Source organism: Trachypithecus francoisi, unplaced genomic scaffold (assembly GCF_009764315.1).
Source record: "Trachypithecus francoisi isolate TF-2019V2 unplaced genomic scaffold, Tfra_2.0 Lachesis_group9, whole genome shotgun sequence".
Taxonomy (NCBI): Eukaryota; Metazoa; Chordata; class Mammalia; order Primates; family Cercopithecidae; genus Trachypithecus; species Trachypithecus francoisi.
The window spans coordinates 64,818,275-64,838,286 of NW_022681474.1; the positions used below are offsets into that span (position 1 = coordinate 64,818,275).

The following is a 20,012-nucleotide window of genomic DNA, read 5'->3' on the forward strand; positions in this document are numbered from 1 at the left end:
TAAGTTCCTACACAGTTGGTTAATGTAAACCCCATTGTTCATTGGTCAGGAAGGAGTCTTCATTTAAGTCAAGTGAGTCTGTTTTAGTGGAGTCTCTCAATTCCTTTTTTTTTTTTTTTGAGACAGAGTCTTGTTCTGTCACCCCAGCTGGAGTGCAGTGGTACAGTCTTGGCTCACTGCAACCTCCACTTCCTAGGTTCAAGCGATTCTTCTGCCTCAGCCTCCCTAGTAGCTGGGACTACAGGAGCGAGCCACCACGCCTGGCTAATTTTTGTATTTTTAGTAGAAACGGGGTTTCACCATGTTGGCCAGGCTGGATCTCAAACTCCTGACCTCATAATCCGCCCTCCTTGGCCTCCCAAGGTGCTGGGATTACAGGCCTGAGCCACCGCGCCCTGCCGAGTCTCTCAATTCTTAGTCACTTGTCAGCCTTACAGTTAAGTTTGCCATTTCCTAGACAAGTCTTCGGCAGGTAGAAAAGTTTTTTTATACAGTTCTTCTACCACTTTTCTCAACTCTGTCATAACATTTGTATTATTTAAAGGAAGCTTTCAAATTGTGAGTGCTATTTCTATTTCATAAAAGTAAGAAGTGGGGATGGAGAGAGAGCAAATGCTTTGAGGCAGACACACAGGCGGCCCCCTCTGGACCCACTGCAGTTAGCTGGACATGTGCTGTACAGCTACTACTGATTACATGATTGGACTGCACAGCCACAGCCACTACTGTCTATCATGTGAATTCATATTTGAATCCTTTAAAAAAATCCCTAGATTTTCTGATTCAATAAAAAATAGTTATGATACTGTCTAAAAATGTATTCTATGTCTTGCAGACATAAAAGTATATACTTATAGCTTACAGACCTAACATTTTGGTATTCATGAATATAGGATATTAGAACTCAAGTAAGGCACACTTAGGGAGGGGCTAGTTAATACTCATATCATTTTTAAAGTTTGGGGAAAAGATCTTACTTATTTTGGACTTAGTATCAGTTAGGTCTTTTATAAAGTTCTTGATGAATTTTCTGTCTTTAGCAGGGTTTAAAGCACCCCTGCATGTAGTAGTCTCTCAAATGCATATTAAATTATGTATAAAATGTCTTAAACCCTCAGACAGTTTTTATAAATCACATCTGATGCTGTGAAAATGTTGTAATCTTTTTTTCTTAATGAAGCACTAAAGGGGATGGAATTCTAAAGCCAATGAAAGCAAATGTTCATTTAACAAGTATTTATTGCCTTTGAAGAGACAGCAAGAGAAGCAAAGGCAGAGGAAAGTAAAACCAAACTAAGCTCTTCTCTCTTGCAGCTGTTGTAATTAATAACACTGGGCTGCCTATCCAAGCAGGGGTTTCCTTTTATGGGGATTTAACCTGAAAGTGGTTTATTCTTGTTATCTAATCGTAGTTTCACTGTTTCGAACATGGTATGAAAGCTATTTTCTTAAGCTCTCTATTTTTTTCTTTTCCTCCTTGCCCATATCTCCCCTTTCCTCTCCATCTGGTGGAAGAACACTGATCTGGACAGCTGAGCTCTGGTCATTGTTATGTGCTTCTTTTTAGGCTCTGTGATTTTGGCCAAATCAGTAAACCTCAGTCCCTTCATCTTTCCAATGGGGATAGTAATTCTTGCCCTGTAACGGTCAAATGCAGTAGGTATGGTTGATTCTCCTTCTCATTATTTGTAGTATTTATTTTCTAGAAGGTTATTAGGAACACTGAATTAGCAAATACTGAGCCATTTGTTCCTAGGGGATATTCAAGTTTAGGTTCTTGTGAGCCTCTAATCACAACATTTTTGTCAACAACTGATAAGTGTATTTCTGTTAAAAAAAAAAAAAAAACTTTATTTAATAGACAGGGTTAATTTTTTAACATTGAACTCAGATACAGAAGCACTATAACTCATGCCTCAACAAAGCTTCTCTAATACAAGTGTTTTCTCCGTAGAGCACATCACACTTGTCTTGTGTGTAGGAGCACTAGACAGCACCCAGCACTATGCTGGAGACCATAAGTAAACAGTAAAATCACCAAGAAAAAGCACAAAAAGTGCAAAAAAAAAGTGGCAGTTTTTGAAATGCAAAAAGTATGTTTACAGTATGAGAGCTGAAGGAAGAAAGCAGGATATCATCTTGTTCTGCCTCAGCTGGGAATTTGCATGTCAAGTGGCTCAAACTTTTTTGTTCTCCACACATGTCCATGAATGACCATGAAAACACCACAAATATTGATTTTGGGGTTAAAAATAAATTTTAGCAATTAGGGAGATTCACAAATACAGAATCTGCAAATAACGAGAATCAACTGTATATGAATACGCCTTGTAAAAACTTTGAAAGCACAGTAGAAACCTCAGGATAATGTGCAGAATAAAAACTATTTTTTATGATGTTTTTCTCAGATAAAATGACTTTGTACATAGTTAATATTATAAACTTCAAGTTAATAAAGTAATATATTATTTAAAGGTGATCATAAATAGTTTGGTAAAGCTACAAAGAAAACTACTGTTGCATGATCTGTGACTCTCCATTCCTCACATTGAATGCACAGTAGCAAAGAGTACCACTGTAATTCGATGCTTTGAATTTAGTGGTTAACATTGCTTTATGACCTCATTATTGGGGAAAAATATCATTCCCTGTGTATTACCAAAATATTATGTTTCCAAATATGTGATATTCATATGGAAACATTTTGATCTTAACAAGTGGTGTAAATGCTGTTCTTGGACTTTTGATACCATTTTATGCTGCAGAGCAAGTACAGATTGACATTTGCAAGCTGGTTTTGGTTAACTCCTTAATGTTGGAAATTGGAACTTTCCGATGTAATAACTTCTACAAAATACCATTGTGCATTATTAGTATGTTATACTGTTGACAGAAGAACAAATGGAAAACACACACATGCCTGTAGAAATATCCTTTTAGAATAAATGGAAATGACCTGGGTGGCCTAAAACCATAAAGTAGACCAGCCATATATGGAAGTTGAAATAAAATATTAGAGTTTAAAATATTGGTAAATTTAGATTATGATTATTTTTGTTGTTTGAAATAGCTGTATTTCTTTCTTCTTTCTTTTCTTTTTTTTTTTTTTGAGATGGAGTTTGGCTCTTGTTGCCCAGGCTGGAGTGCAATGGCACGATCTTGGCTCACTGCAACCTCCGCCTCCCTGGTTCAAGCGTTTCTCCTGCCCCAGACTCCCAACTAGCTGGGATCACAGGCACACACCACCACACCCGGCTAATTTTTTGTATTTTTAGTAGAAACGGGGTTTCACCGTGTTAGCCAGGCTGGCCTCAAACTTTTGACCTCAGGTGATCTGCCTGCCTCTCAAAGTGCTGGGATTACAGGCATGAGCCACTGTGGCCGGCCGAAATAGCTGTATTTCTGTAGCTTAAAAAGCAGGCTGGTAATCAGATAATTTACTTGGGTATGTATCATTGCCAGTGTGGCCGTTTGGCAGCAGAGTCTCTCAGAAATTCCAATTAACCATGTAAATATATTTCATAGCATCACATCTCACTTTGTCAGAACCCCTGCTGTGTTTATATCATTAACATAAATGCAGATGCAAATAGCATGTATGTACTATGATAGAAAGCAGTTGGAGACATTTCACTGTGGGACACAACAGTTTCAGATTGTGTACATCTGTTCAAATAATGTACCCAGCCCCAGTGACATGAACACAAGGATAGAAACATCTGCCCCTGAGACCATTTGCAATATGGCAGATGCTTGCATCTTTATTTATGCAGATGGTTAGTGTGGTGGGTCGAGCGGGGATAAAAGCAAAGTAGTTTGACCGGAGTATTTAGGATGTTATGCAGCCATAAATAAAGGATAGGCATTTTCTGTTTTTAAAAATCCAATAGCAATAGGAATAGAAATTCATAAATGTAGTAATGCTTTTAATGGAGTAAACATATTGTTCTTATCTTTAAATTAATGGGCACCAAAATCCTAAAAACATTTATAGAATTCCAGCATCTAACTTGTATTAATAAGGAAGAGCAACTTGTGATTACTTTTGTTTGGATAAAATAATTTTAAATGACTTTGAATACTTTTTGTTTAAAAAAATCCTTCAGGCCGGGTGCACTGGTTCACGCCTGTAATCCCAGCACTTTGGGAGGCTGAGGCGGGCGGATCACATGAGGTCAGGAGTTCAAAACCAGCCTAGCCAACATAGTGAAACCCCATCTCTACTAAAAATACAAAACATTAGCTGAGTGGGGTGGCAGGCACCTGTAATCCCAGCTATACGGGAGGCTGAGGCAGGAGAATTGCTTGAACCGAGGAGACGGAAGTTGCAGTGAGTTGAGATCGTGCCATTGCACTCCATCCTGGGCAACAAAAGCGAAACTCCATCTCAAAAAAAAAAAAAAAAAAAAAAACAAATTCTTTAAAAACACTGCTCTGTTTTTTGAAAAGATTATATACTACCAAGAGTATCTTGTGATGATATTTCTTAAAATTGGGGGAAATATATAAATGTCATTTGAATATAACTTATCTGATATTCCATAAATATAAATTCAAGTAAGATAAGTTTCTGAAACATTATATAACATTTTTGTCAAGCATTTTATTTGGTTCATATTCTAACATTGACAGCTAGTGATATTTTAATTATAGTTAATATTTGTGTTAGGATGAATTACCTTTTAATACTTTATTATCAAAACTCTCTTCTATCGATCTGCTGTGTTATATTCTCAAGGAAAGAAAGGTGAAGGAAATAAAACCTAACAACAAAAAGTAAAACATTTCTAGATTTGATTTTCTATTCTCATTCACACAAAGCTACCCACTCACTCATACACACACACAATTATAGAATCTCAAAAGACATAGTAAGTTAGATTTCATCTAATTCAGTTGCTTTCAAACTTTGTAGCTTCAGGACCTTTTACACTCTCAAAAATTATTGAGGACTGTAAAGAGCATTTTTGCTTGTATGAGTTGTATCTGTCAATATTTAGTGATCATAAAAAGAAAAATATATTTATGGATTTATTTTGAAATAACAATAAGCTCATTACATCTTAACAAAAATAAACTAGTTTAACGAAATTGACTATACTATAAAACTAATGACAAAAACCACAATTACTTTTGCACCAACCTAAATATTTTTCCAAAGTAAAAAAATAATAATAATGAGAAGACTGGCATTGATTTATGTTTTCTGCAAATATCTTTAAATTCTGGCCTCATTAAAGATAGTTTGAGTCTCGTATCTAGTCCTGCATTCAGTCAGTTGTGATATTGTATCTGTTGACATATTTTTTAAAAAGTCGACTTTCCAGTAGTCAGAAAGGAAGGGAATATTTTGGTAGGCTTTTCAGATAATCATGGATATTTTTCTTTGATGCTACGCCAAAATTTGTCAGATGTAAACTTCTTTCAGTTTAGTTGTACTGTAAAATTTGAAACCCTGTCCATGTACTTTTGTATTCTATTACATTTTGGGTCTCATACTTGAGTGATTCTTTTATTGATGCATGTGACATTAAACTGGTCATTTAGAAAACACTAGTTCAGTGTGTTATACAAATCTCCCATATACTTCATTGTACAATATTTTAAAAATCATTCATTAACGTAAGCACCAGGTTTTTTTTGTTTTTTTGTTTGTTTTTTTGAGACAGAGTCTCGCTCTGTCGCCCAGGCTGGAGTACAGTGGCGCGATCGTGGCTCACTGCAAGCTCCCAGGTTCACGCCATTCTCCTGCCTCAGCCTCCCGAGTAGCTGGGACTACAGGCGCCCGCCACCACTCCCGGCTAATTTTTTGTATTTTTAGTAGAGACGGGGTTTCACTGTGTTCGCCAGGATAGTCTCCATCTCCTGACCTCGTGATCTGTCTGCCTCAGCCTCCCAAAGTGCTGAAATTACAGGCGTGAGCCACCACGCCTGGCCCATAAGCACCAGATTTATCTGAAAAGTAACTACTGGGAAGCTTCAAGCTGCTGGTGGTGAATTCAGATTTTCCAGAATTCCAATTGCCACTTGAAAGAAAATGACTTTTATCATTGGCAACAAATACTGTTAGAAGTTATTTCTTGTAATGCCAAGCTCCATTCATTCACTTTTGAGAAAATGTCTGCCAGATACCCAAGTCTTAATATGTTCATTCAACATATTTCAACATACGTCTGTCAGCCATTTTTTCAAGTAAAAATGGTATTCCATGAAAAAAGTAGCCAGATCAGCTTCAGGGCTGAATCGAGTGCTTGTCCTCAGGACAACAGTCCTATTTATTTCCATATGAAGCAGACGTGTTGACTGCAAACTGCAAATCGTTTGTTGACTGCAAACGATTTCATCACAGAGTATTAAAAAGGCATGTACTCAAGGACCAAAATTTTATAAAACTAAAATTTTGTACTGCTTTTTTGTTGTTCCACTGTGAGAGTGCCACAGTGAAGTATAGGACTGCTTGAACAGTTTGTGGGCACTACCTTACTTGTCTAAGTTGCTAGAGAAGCTTTACCCCACAGCGCAACAAGTGCAAATGTCGACACAAGGCAAAGGCCATCTTGATATGAGTATGAAAAGAGTATTTGGGACCCTCCTTGAGGTTCTGCAAGCCGTACTTTGAGAAACACTGATCTAATCTAATCCTCTCTTGCTAAAGAGAGGAAACTATGGCCAGGAAGGCCGAAGGATTGTTATCTTGCTCAAATTCATTCCAGCAGTATAATAAATAGAAACAACAAAGCCAGACGTCTACTCTCTGTCATACATGTAATGCAGTTTGTCTTGTTTTCTCTGAGGAACTCCTCCACCAGCCTCCCACAAAAAGAAAATTCCTCAGATCCAAATCATTACACCTCAGCACTGATGTATTATCAAGTTTACTAAAGGAGCAGGACTTGCCACATGAGAAATTTAGAAATTCTTTTAGCATTTTAGACTTTTCTTTCAGTCCTAATGTTCTTTAGTGTTGTCAGTTTTAGAAGAAGGTAGTGTAAGATTAAGAAGTATCTAAGAAATGTGTATTATTTTTTAAATTATGAAAGACCTTAGTCATTTTTTTCTTCATTTTTACTCATCAAAAAATTACTTTGTCACTCCTTAAAAGTGTAATTAAATGTATTGTGTAATTGTTACTTCATAAAAGTCAGATTCTGGTGTAAGCCTGATTTGGTCACCAGAAGTTCTGTTAAAAGAAGGCCATAGATACAGTTCTATAGGGCATTGCACATTGCTATGTGTGAGTTCATTTACTACCTCTCCAGTGACCATGCTGTAGATTTCTCTTAGAAGAAAGACCTGTCTCTCTCTCCTAACAGTGCGCTTTGATTGGAAAAAGGTTGTTCAAAAAGATCTTTCTTTTCTCAACATTGAGATGGATTATGTGGCACTCACTGGCCACTAGAAGAGACTGACATGTAAACAGATAAATTGCTAAACAACTTAGTTAAGTTCAGTGTGTTGGAATTGAGGGAGAACAGCTTTGGTGCCAGACAGACCTGGGTGAAAATCCAACTCTCAATACCTGCTTTGTGATCTTGCAAGAAACGTTGTTTTCACGTCTATGGACTGGAGGTGTTAATACCAAGAATTGGTGGAGGACTTCAGATAGCAGATTAAGCATTCAGTCTGACTTCTGACTGAGGGGCATTTTAGTTCTTCAAAGTAGAACTTCAGGATTCTAGAGATTTGAGGGAAGAATAGAAATGGATGAGTAGAGGCAGTGTATATGTACATATCTACCATAGATTGTCTCAGGAAGAAAAGGAAGGAGATAGGGCCTAATGACTCTTTCTTGTTGCTGTTGTCTGTTTTTGTGTTCAGCAGTAGCATAGCAGAAGGAAGGCATGTCAATATGGTTGAGAGTTAATAGTTCGCTCCTTCGGTTAAAAAATATGTTGTACAACTGCCAGCTGCTGATCGGGAGACTGAGGCCCTGGCGATAACAAAACAAGCCCCTGCTCTTTTGGAGCTGACATTTTAGGGAGGAGACAGATAATGTAATATCATCATGAAGGTAAGTACCACCAAGGACAATGAAGCAGAAAAAGAAAACAGCAAGTGATCGCATGGGGCTGAGCAGCTCCTTTTAGATAGGATGGTCACAGGCCAGCCTCTCTGAGAGCTGGGGAGCTCACCAATGGTGCAGGATCCCCGAGGCACAAGGGGCCTGGAAGGAAGGGTAGCCTCCAGACTAGGGTTGGGAATACTCCATTTCCTTATTTTCAGATGCACCTTTTTGTACATTTTAATGTCTCAGGACTTGAGCATTGTATATTTAGAGTTATAGTACTTCTCCTCCTTTTCCCCACCACAGAAAAGGTTTTTATAAACTCATTTGTGTGGCATAATCAAAGACAAAAAGGGAGTTTACATATAAAAGGGATAATGAATGAGTTTCCACGTAATAGCCTCTCTTTTTTCCATGAAGTCAGTGTCAAAAATCATTGGCAAGAGAGAGATGGCCCTGGGGATAGGGCAGGGGTGGGGCAGAGGGAGAGTGCCTCAGAAGAGCAGGGGAAGGAACCTGGGCCACCAAGAGTCTCTTAGAGACAAGTAAATAGACTGTGGAATTGGTTTTGAACTAGAAACTTTGAACTTAGAACACTGTCCAGCGTTCACAATGGTTGGATTTCTCCAGCACCAAATAACAGGAGGTGGAAGTAGAGAGCACAAGGTGGGGCCAGCTGGGCAAGGTTCTGTAGGAAGACAGCAAGTGGGTGAACCTACAATCTGAGGGAAGTGTGTGTGGATGGTCAGCCAGGAGGCCGGCTCTGGAATGGGAGGATCTGCCTAAGGAGACCACTCACAGGCACACATAGCCTCGAGGCAAGGAGAAGCAGTGGGCTGTGTCATCACTCCATCTCCAGGGAGATGGGAAAGATAACTCTGACATACTCTTCATCTGTGGATGAGAGTAGATATTCCCTTCAACCCAGGTTTCATAGTCATCACTAAAAGACAATAAACATTGGTGGAGAAGAAGGATGGCAGAATTCAAAGGCAAAGGAATCCAAAGTAGTCACCACAGCTTTCAAACTCCACTGCCTTCAATCTTGGTACTGGCTCAGGTCAGAATCTGATGGCATCAGTCACAAGACAGGATCTGTCGATGCCAGCTAACTCACAGACAGCTAATCTAATCTGGTCAGCTCCTCAAAGGTGAACAGCACAAACCAGTCACCTCAGTACCCGCCAGTACTTGGGACTTCATGTTCTTTTTTATTATTTTCTTCAAAGTGTCAGTATTGTAGATGGTCCCTCTATGTTCAGGAAAGGTGTGTCTTCATTAAAGAAATAAGGAACAGTCAAGACTTACCAGCAGAAATGTTAGGGAATAATTATCTGCATAACAAAGGAATACTTCTTAAAGATCCGTGGCTGTCCAACCTTGTGCATTTGTACCTACAAATCATGAACTATTTGACATAAAAGCTGAGGTATAGAAAAACGTGCAGCAAAAAAATGTTATAAATCACTGTGAGTTAAAGATAAATCAGCAGTGAAGATAAAGCATCTGTAAAACTCTAAAGCAGTGAAACAATTCCTTTTTTAAAATGTAGTTTGCACATTCCTCAGAAATACCTCTTTTAGATAAAGTGAACTTACTTTTGAAATTACAGTATAAAAATGATACCTTTGTAATTTTGGTTCCCTGCTTTTTGAAACATTGTGATCTTTACCACTTTAGTTTCATAATCATAGTGTTTTGACCAAAGGCAAGAAACTTCCATCCTTTTGCATGTGTCCTGGTTTAATTGTTCCCAACTGACTTTGCATTCTGATGTTGAAACCCTATCTTTCTGTTTATCCCACTGAGGAAAAGGTTTTCTTCACCAACTGTCATCTTGTTAGTCATCCCAGATACTTAACTGTTCCAACTGCTATTGAAAAATAAAGGTAGGCTGGGCGCCATTTATGGTTCATGCTTGTAATTCCAACACTTAGGGAACTGAGGTAGGAGGACTTCTTGAGCCCAGGAGTTTGAGACCAACCTGAGCAACATAGTGAGACTTCAACTCTACAAAAAAATGTTTGAAAACTAGCCACGCAGGGTGGTGTGCCTGTGTCATCCCAGCTACTTGGGAGGCTGAGGCGGGAGGATCACTTGAACCCAGGAGTTTGAGGCTGCAGGGTGAGCTATGATCATACCATTGCCCTCCAGTCTGGATGGCAGAGCGAGTCCCTGTCTCAAAAAAAAAGAAAATTTATAAAGAAGAAGGGCCCATTTTTAATTTGTTGTGGAAGATTGCTTGCCATGCCGTATCTGTGCAGCTCACTGAACCTCTTTTGCAGGATGTTTCCCTGTTCACCAGCTCTATTGAGTAACAGCTGAGTCGGCAAATGTCAGAATGTTGTGGAAAGAGAGTGTGCACAAGTATTTGTATGTTGATAGAAGGTTAAATGAAACTACCTGCTGCTTTTCACCATGTTGGAGTTCAGTTATCAAGGTCCAAATTTCAACTGTGACTCAACTGAATATTAACAGTTTTCGTGATAATAACAACAAAAAGAATATTGAGAGAATGGCGTTAACAAAGCATTTCAGAAGTTTCCATTTGTCTGGCTTAATGTCCTTGGAAGGTCATTAGCTCTTAGTTAACTTCTTATGCTCCTCAGTCATTCTTAGATTTGAGTAAAGATACTGGCTTCAATGTTTTGTAATAATGAATAAAATCTTATATGTGCTACAAAATTATTTTGCCAAAAAATAAGCAACTTTATCTTTCTAAATGTATTAAAAGCAAACATATTTCATATAGCTCTCAGTCATGTTTTATCAGAATCATTCCAAATAAAAAACAATTCCTTCCAGAAATAAGAACCAATAAAAGCTTCATAATTAGAATGAAGAAGAAATTAATTGAAATTGAGAATCATTAAAATATATTTTAAATGGTAAAGCTTTTTAAATGTACTTTTCACTTGGGACATTAATTACATGGCCCTGAAAGTATAATTAGTTACTTCAGTTTATCAACCACATTGTGTTATTTTTTTTTAATTGCCACTAATATTCTAGGTAATTGGCTTTTAAATTCTTTCATAAAGAATGCTTGTTTCCTCTTGCAGCATGATACAGTCAGCCCTCCACATCCTGGGTTCTGCATCTGTGGGTTCTGCATCCATTGATTCAACTAACCACAGATTGAAAAAACTTTTTTTATTTGCATCTGTATTGGACATGTATAGACTTTTTTTTCCTTGTCATCATTCCCTGAACAATATGGTAAAACAACTATTTACATAGTATTTACATTGCACTAGATATTAAAAGCAGTCTAGAGATGATTTGGGGTATACAAGAGGAGATATGCATAGGTTATATGCAAACACTGTACCATTTTACATCAGGGATTTGAGAATCTGTGGATTTGAGTGTCCAAAGGTGGTCACTGCCCCTTGGAGGAACCAGTTCCCCACAGATGGTAAGGGACAACTGTGTATATATATATATATCATTTAGTCTATTTTAGGGGCTATAGTTCCTCTTTCAGTGCCTAACTTTTCTTTCTGTACTCAGGCTGTCTTAAAACTTATAATGATTTATTTGGCAAAATACTAAAGTCTACAAGGCAAGTGTCCCTAACCCCACTCTGGGCCCCATCCCCCATCACAGGGCCACTGAGACCTGTACTTACCCTCATTTTCTGAACAACTACTAGGGTAGTTGCTTTGTTCCCTGCTAGGTTTAAGAGCAACAATTGGCCTCACTGCTTACTAGGTATAAACTAAAGTAGAAAGGAGAGTCTCCATAAAGTAGTTCTTTAAAATGCATGTATGTTAGCCCTATTCACATCAAATTGTTAATCCAATTAGCACTTTACCAATTGGGATACAAAAATTTACAGAAGGGCAAGTGGGAGTGGGGTGTGGACAGGGAATCAGAGCCTGGCAAGACAGATTGGATCATATGTTAGGAAAGATTGAGCTACCAGCGTGAGTGTCAGGAGAGAGGCACAAGATTTAAAGTACAGTTTCATTATTTACAAGCATAGAGGCAAAGGAAAACTTCCTCTTCACCCCTCTGAAGGTTCACTGATAATGAGCTGACAGATTAGCAGATTAATTGGAGAAAAGGCATATACATTGAATCAGTTGTGTTACATGACAAGAGAACCTTCAGAATGCAGACCCAAAGATGGGAAACTGTCCATTTTCATGCTGAGGTTCGACAAAATATGGACAGCTGTGGAGAAATATAACTGAACAAAAGGGATGTGATCTAATGCTGATGGAGTGAGTGAGGAAACCCAGCAAGGCTTGTCTGTTTTGGATTGCTGTTGATCTCTCTGTATAGCATCCCTTCCTTCTGGGTATGAGGTAGGACCCTCTCTGGAATGGGGGTCCGATGACCTACAATCAAACAAGTAAGTCAGATCATTTCTTTATGGCCAGGGTTGGAGTAATAATTTTAGGTTTTATGGCTGGCTTTGGGGAAAAGTGGTTCTGGTTTCTATGACTCACCTTGGGGAAGAGGGATTCTGGATTCTATGCCTAGTCTCAGGGGACAATGCAGGGCCAGAGACAGAAGGGCAGAGAGAGATTTTTGCTTTTCAGGCCTTCATTTTGGGGAATTATCTTTTGAGGCCAGCACAAGTAATACCGTTTCTTTTCTCTTTCCTTCATTTACCTTTCAAAATAGAAACAGTACTTTAAGAATTCAGAACTACTTCCATGTGCTGAGCATTCAAAATGTGTGCCCTTTTTTCCCACCAAAAATAAATGTCAACAATCTGATACTCTCTAGCAAGAGAAAGTGGAAAACTAGTATATCCGCTGAGCATCTAACATGTATCTGGAACTACCTGCACCATCGTGGGTATTTTTCTCATTTAACCCCGATGGGGACCTTTGTAGGCAGATTATTACTATGCCCATTTCATAGATCGTAACATTTAGGCACAGAGAGTGAAGTGCTAGAGCCACAGGAACATGACAGAGCCAGGAGCTGACACCAAATCTGTCTAAACCCCAAAACACACAGTCTTTCTACTGAAGATCAGATGCTGGCCATAACCACACGTAGTAGCTTACAGTCAGCATGCAGAGGTGGAAAGAGCCCTTGGAATAAAACAGGCTAGGATTTGAGTTCCAGCACTGTTACTTACCAGCTTAGAAATCCTTGTAAAACAGACTTGGCCAGGCACGGTGGCTCACGCCTGTAATCACAGCACTTTGGGAGGCTGAGGTAGGTGGATTGCTTAAGCACAGGAGTTCGAGACCAGCCTGGATAACCTGGCAAAACAATACATAAAAAATACAAAAATTAGCCCAGCATGTTGGTGTGCACCTGTAGTCGCAGCTACTTGGGAGGCTGACGTAGGAGGATCACCTGAGGTTGGGGAGTTCAAGGCTGCAGTGAGCCGTGATTGCACCACTGCACTCCAGCCTGAGTGACAGAGTGAGACCCTGTCTCAAAAACAAACAGATACAAAAGTGGTTCCTAATTCAGGTTTTTTGGGTATTAAGTGAGATAATGCATGTTATATATTTTGCACAGTACCTAACCCATAAAATCTACTTATTGTTGGGATAATATTAAAGAAACAGTATTGATAAAGAAGCTCAGCTCCTTGGAAAATGAGAATTTCTTCCCTGCTAAGTGAGGTGATGGATGGACTGTTTGACAAGACAAATCGCAAAGGCCTGTGCTGAGTGGAAGTTGCCTGCATGTCACTGGTGGTGTTAAGGAGGGAGAGGGGAGTTAGCTAAGAGCAATAATTGAGCAGAACACTACAAGTCTTGTCAAGGAGAATGGACTAAACTAGACTCAGGATACAACATCTCCAGTTAGGAATGTGCTTGTTTCCTTTGCATTGTCTCAGATTTCCTGAAATTTAGGTCTGAGACATGATGACTCTAGGAGGTCTCCGTGCTGCATATATGTGGACTAGAAATGCATTTGGCATCCTGAGTCCTCAGAAACAAAAGAACACTTGTGCCTATTGCCAGGACGTTTTACAGCGCACACTCTGTAGTCAATGCTCAATAAATTCTTGTTGACTCACAGACCCTGGACAGTGGCTTGGGGAGAGGGTAAGTAATGGCTAAGGGTGTTTATAGGCTTTTCAACAAAATTAAGTTGCACTCCCTTGTGTTATGAGACATTGCTTTTATCCCAGACCTCTCCAGGGTTTTACCATGTTTATTTTAACTAGAGACCATCTTGGGAAACAGTTTGAACCCCAACTGGAATTTATTATTTGAAAGCCAAGTGGCAGAGAAAACAGGGATAACAACGAATAAAACTGAAAATAGAGTATTTCAGTTTAATAAAATTAAAACCAAAACAACACCTAAAATTTTTGGCTCTTTAGTGACCAAGACTTGGCAGAACTTCCCTCGTGAGCCTGGATCCAGGGGCCTGTTTCAAGAGCAGGGACACGCCTCTCTTTCTCTGCCTGCTCCCTTCTGCACTCTTAGCAGTAGGCCTGTGGGTCCCCTCAGATGGAATAATGGAACTTTGCCCAAACCAGCAACCAGATGAGGTTGAACAACTTTATTCAGAAGCAACAAAGCAGGCCTTGGTTCTGCCAGTGGAAATCAGGAAGTGAGCTGTTTGTGGCTATCTAGAGAATTGTCTCATGTGCTTGTCTCTTAATACTATTTGTGGTAGCTGCATTGTGAAACAGTTTAATAAAGCTGGGTAAGACATTGGCACCTAGTGCTATTGAGCCCTCATTCTTTCCTCCACTGCCTTTAACATGTAAATGATGTCCATCAGATCTAATCCTTTGATGGCAATGGAGGAGGAGGAGGAGGACACACGTTACACATTCTCCAAATATCCAGCAGCCTTTCTGGATTTCTCAGAGTCCTATGGATAGTAAGTGGCAAATTCAAATATAATGTGCTTTTGCTTTCAAATGACTATTAATTTTCTGTGAGTTATCTCTAATAAGTGGGCTTTCAGAAAATTAGTATAATTTAATGGTAATAGAAATTTTAGGCCAGGTGCGGTGGCTCACTCCTATAATCCCAACACTTTGGGAGGCCAAGGTGGGTGAATCACTTTAGGTCAGGAGTTCGAAACCAGCCTGGCCAACATGGTGAAACCCGTCTCTACTAAAAATAGAAAAAGTAGCTGGGCATGGTGGCGCATGCCTGTAATCCCAGCTACTTGGGAGGCTAAGGCGAGAGAATCACTTGAACCTGGGAGGTAGAAGTGGCAGTGAGCCAAGATTGCACCACTACACTCCAGCCTGGGTGACAGCAAGACTCCATCTCAAAAAAAAGAAAAAAAAGTTTAGAATATGACAAGCCATTTCTATTTCAAAATTTCTTTTTTTTCTATTTAAAATTTAAATATGGTATTATATTTCATGATAAATTTGGACAACTTTATATATAATCCGCCCACCCCTTTGAAGGAAAATGAAGAAAAAGGTCATCGCTTCGAATTGGAATGGGACAGCTCTGGGTTGTGTGGACTTTGGCGGATTATTTAACTTCCTCAAACCTCATTTTGCTTAATCTGTATAAGGGAAACAGTAATACCTATTTGCAGAGTTTGGATGAAGATTTAATTAAAAGACCTAGAACTAATTCTAGACCATAATAAGGACTCAACACTTCCTAGTTTCCCTTTAATCTCAGTTAGATCAATTTCTCACCAACTGTAAATGTCACTTTTCAAAATCATTATTTTAGTATGCTTAACATATTAAAAACAGCCCATATTTAAGATCCTAATATTAAGTGTTCCTGTTGAATAACTGTACCAAATTAATTTTACTGAGCGACCCTTTTATGTCTTCAGTTAATGAAAGTCCATGTTTAGTACCCGAGAGTCCTGTGAGTCTCTTTAACTGTGTTACGGGTAGTTTTGCAGGATTTCCAGAAATTATGAATGTCAGTGGAAATTTTTACTTCTCATTAGTTAGTGCACAGTTCTGTAAGATCTGTAATATAGTGGGTGCAGGTGAGAGTTTTTAGATCACACCATCTGTGAAAGGCCTTGTAAATGTGTAGTGGAATAAACCACTGTTGTACAACTATATTGCCAAGAAAGACTTTCTGCAGTCATACTATCTTAGTATGTTAGAGTTTTTAAAAACTTAATGGCATTTTCAGCTTCTCTAAGGACTCCTGTTGTTCAGACTACTCAAAAAAAAAAAAAAAAAAAAAAAAGTGTTATTCTAGCATCACTGACCTTTATTGCAAATTGCCTTATTTTATCTTAAAAAGCAAATGTTTGGAGGAACAATTCGTACAACTCCACTTGTCCTTGGGAGGTAATGAGCTCTAATACTTCTCAGTGCTTAACTTTTTTGGGTAGTTATGCACTGCCTGTCGGATTACTTACTAGATTACTTCCCTGATCGTTAGCAATTCTTGTCATTAAGTAGTCAAGGAAAATAAAAGACATGAGCCATTCTCTGTGTGTACATCTAGACAGTCATTTATGCATAGATACACACTCATCACAAATATCCCAAAAGATACTGCTTTTTAAAACTGATTCAACTAGGGAAACTTTCGTTTTCCTTTCATTCATTAAACAGATATGTCTAAGGACCTCCTGTGTGCCAGGCACAGAGGGTATTCAGTGGGAAATTAGCACTTATCCCATTCCTGATTTCTTGGTTCCCCCGGGTCCCTCCACCCAACAAAGGCCACCATAATCCTGATTTCTTTTGTTTCAGTTCAGAGATATTCTGCACATATACAGGATATATTTGTGTGTGTATCTTCTCATTTTTGTTAAGACAAGTGATAGCATACTGTACATCTCCCATCTTGGAGAGTATTCCAGATCACCCTGATTCTTTCTTTGTTTTTATTACAGCATGGTATTACATTAGCTTATTATCTTATTAGCACCCTGTTGGTGGACACTTAAGTAATTACCAGGGTTTTTTCTCTTCTGTTTCTGTGGCCTTGCTGTCTTTCTTCTGCCTTGCATTTCTATTAACACATTGGTTTCGTTTCCTGTCCTTAATGATTCTGAGAAACTGGATTCAACGCCACTTTCATGGAGACCCTCACCCTTGTATGTACTTCCTGATAGAGCCAGACAAGCATAGTATGTTAAATGTACTCAACAAGACCTTATCTTTTCACCCCACAAACTCTTTTTGATTAGCTTGTGATATTGATCGTGAACCACCTGATAAGCCTTTCAACCCCAGCATCCACTTCTTTAAGCTGCAGGGACCTTGAGGAGCACGGACTAAGTTTGGCAGACATCATATTGGTCATCTGGGCCTCTGTCACTTCAGGTTGCCCACACTGCTGACACTGATCGGTGCTCTCGCAGCTGGGACAGAGCTCAGGAGTGTCCTTTTGTTTTCAGACAACAGTGGCCTCCTTTTCCTTTGAATGCCCTTGCACTTCCTATGTGATTTTATTCCCACTATAATGTAGAGACATTTGAAGATCAGTTGAAGCACATTAACTTCAAATATATCATAATTAGCTCACTCCCTTTTGGTGTGGCTGTATGAAGTATATCTGGTTTCATTTCTGGAAACCTTGACTGTCAGAAGGTTGCTTTCTCACACTTGGTCATAAAAAATAGGAAGCTCCTTCCCAACTTAAGTCTTTAGAGACTTCGAGGTGACCTTGACCACTGTTGTTGCTTCAGCTGCATCTTCTGCTGTCTGTTATTTCTACCTTTCTTTGTGTTGACATTACCATGCTCTGCCTCTGAGGTTTGGTTTCCCTTTCTGTTGTTCCTCTGTCTTCGCTCTAATCCCCCCACTCTTCCTCTCTGTGTGTCTGTTTTCTGTAGAGCTTGCTTGTTTCTTTGACTATTTCAGTGGATGCCCCAGCAGCATAATTTACCATTCTCTTTTGTTATTTCCTCAGGTGGTTAGTTGATTATTCGCTCCTTATTCTGGCAATAAATAAAATTACATTTTAAAATGTTTCCGAGAAATATCCTCTGTTTCCTTTTAAATTTTCAAAATATTGAAATATTAACGGTCATTTTTAAATTGTGTTTTTTTCCCACTGTTTACAAAATTTCCAAGGCTCAACCTCTAAATTATTTTTCTCTTTGATCACTTTATTACCGCTTTAAAAATTCAACAAATATTTAGTAAATCTCTGTCATGTACTGGATACTGTAGGCCCTGAAGACACAGACCAACTCCCTGTCCTCTAGGAATTCTAGGGAAAGCAGGCAATATATGTGATACTTTATTTATTTATTCATTCATTCATTCATTCATTCATTCATTGGAGATGTAGTCTCACTGTGTTGCCCAGGCTGGAGTATAGTGGCATGATCTCAGTTCACTGCAACCTCCACTTCCCAGGTTCAAGCAATTCTCCTGCCTCAACCTCCCAAGTAGCTGGGATTACAGGCGCCTGCCACCACACCCGGCTAATTTTTGTATTTTTAATAGAAACAGGGTTTCATCATGTTGACCAGGTTGGTCTCAAACTCCTGACCTCAAGTGATCTGCCTGCCTTAGCCTCCCAAACTGCTGGGATTACAGGCATGAGCCACCGCGTCTGGCCATAGATGGAACATATGTTCTAGAGAAAATGAAACAGGAAGAGGGAGCAGGGAGTTCACAATGGGATATAATTTTAAATAAGGTCGTCAGAGAAGATGCTCATTGAGAAGAAGCCATTTGTACAAAACCTTGAAGGAAATGATGCAGCAAGTACTGGGATTTATTGAGGGAAGAGTGTCTTGGGCGGGTGGGAGTAGCCAGTGCTCCTCCCAGCCAGGAGCCACCTCTCAGGAGGTGCATGCCCAGAACAGCAAAGAGGCCACCATGGCTGGAGTGGAGCAAATGGAAGAAATAGGTCAGAGAGACTGCCAGGGACCTTTTAAAGCATGAGGCCTTTTAAGCCATTGCAGGGATTTTGGCTTTACTCTGAGATGAAGAGCCATTGGACAGATTTGAGATGAGGGAGTCATAGATCTTGTGCTATGATGTGTTATTGTCACATATTCTTTAAAGAGGGCGTATTACTAAGCCTTTGTTCTAGCCCTTCTTGCAGTAAATATTTTCTGCCCAATTAGGAGGAAGAACTAGTGATAAATGACCCAATATTTTCTCTTCTCTCCCTTCCATACCCCAGATCTGTTGTGTAAATGCAAAGAACATTATTACCGTTAATGTAATTATGTATGAAGCCACATCTCTAAGTAACCAAAAGCCATCAATAATTTCAGGCTTTCTGCAAAGTCTCTCGATCCTGATTTAAAGTATTTATTTACAACTTATTTTGGTACTTCTTCCAAAAAAAAAAAAGATGAGAAGGTGAGGTTTAAAATGAAAAACATTTAAGGGCTATGAAAATAAAACTTAAAAAATTAAAATTGTGTAGGAAGAAGTAGCAATCCATATAGATGACTATTGTGAAGTGATTTACCACTCAATTTACCCATAAGCGGAATTCATGGTAATCAAACTCAGAAGGAAAACAACAAGTAATTATCTTTGTCTGATTTTTCCAGACCATAGCACTAGTCCTTACACTTCTTACTCTAGTGCAGGCTATTCTGTGAACTATGTTTCATAACATCCTTTTTCTTCACAAAACAATTACTTTCTAAAAATAAAGTGGTCAATGTAAATTTCAACTTATTTCTACTAGGTTGCTTGTTTATTTAGGGGGTGTCATTTCTGCTAAAAGAACCACCTTCCTGCTAAAATTGTTAATTCACTCACTGTAGGCATTAAAATCAAGGTTGATGGGCCAGGCGCGGTGGCTCATGCCTATAATCCCAGCACTTTGGGAGGCCAAGGTGGGCAGATCACCTGAGGTCGGGAGTTCAAGACAAGCCTGACCAACATGGAGAAACCCTGTCTCTACTAAAAATACAAAATTAGCCAGGTGTGGTGGCGCATGCCTGTAATCCCAGTTACTTGGGAGGTTAAGGCAGGAGAATCGCTTGAACCCAGGAAGCAGAGGTTGCAGTGAGCCGAGATCATACCATTGCACTCGCCTGAGCAACAAGAGCAAAACTCCGTCTCAAAAAAACAAAAAAAGAAAAAAAAAGAAAAAAGAAAATCAAGGTTGGTGTTACATTTTCTTTTTTTTTTTTTTTT

At 39.1% G+C, this 20,012-nt stretch overlaps 1 protein-coding gene across 15 annotated transcripts in view; it reads left to right on the plus strand.

Moving 5' to 3' along the window:
• Window positions 1-20,012, plus strand: part of ZNF438 (zinc finger protein 438) — a 199,985-nt gene that overhangs the window by 172,523 nt on the left and 7,450 nt on the right. The window contains exon 5 of one of the 15 annotated variants that reach the window (XM_033209966.1): window positions 1,568-1,660. The exons of 13 other annotated variants lie outside the window; for them this stretch is intronic. Coding sequence is in view for 1 of the 2 variants with exons in the window: in XM_033209965.1 (XP_033065856.1) it covers window positions 14,818-14,824 (7 nt within the window). In the remaining variant the exon portion in view is untranslated. Of the gene's footprint in view, window positions 1-1,567; window positions 1,661-14,671; window positions 14,825-20,012 lie in introns of those variants that run through there. One more of the 15 variants, XM_033209965.1, reaches the window with a different exon arrangement.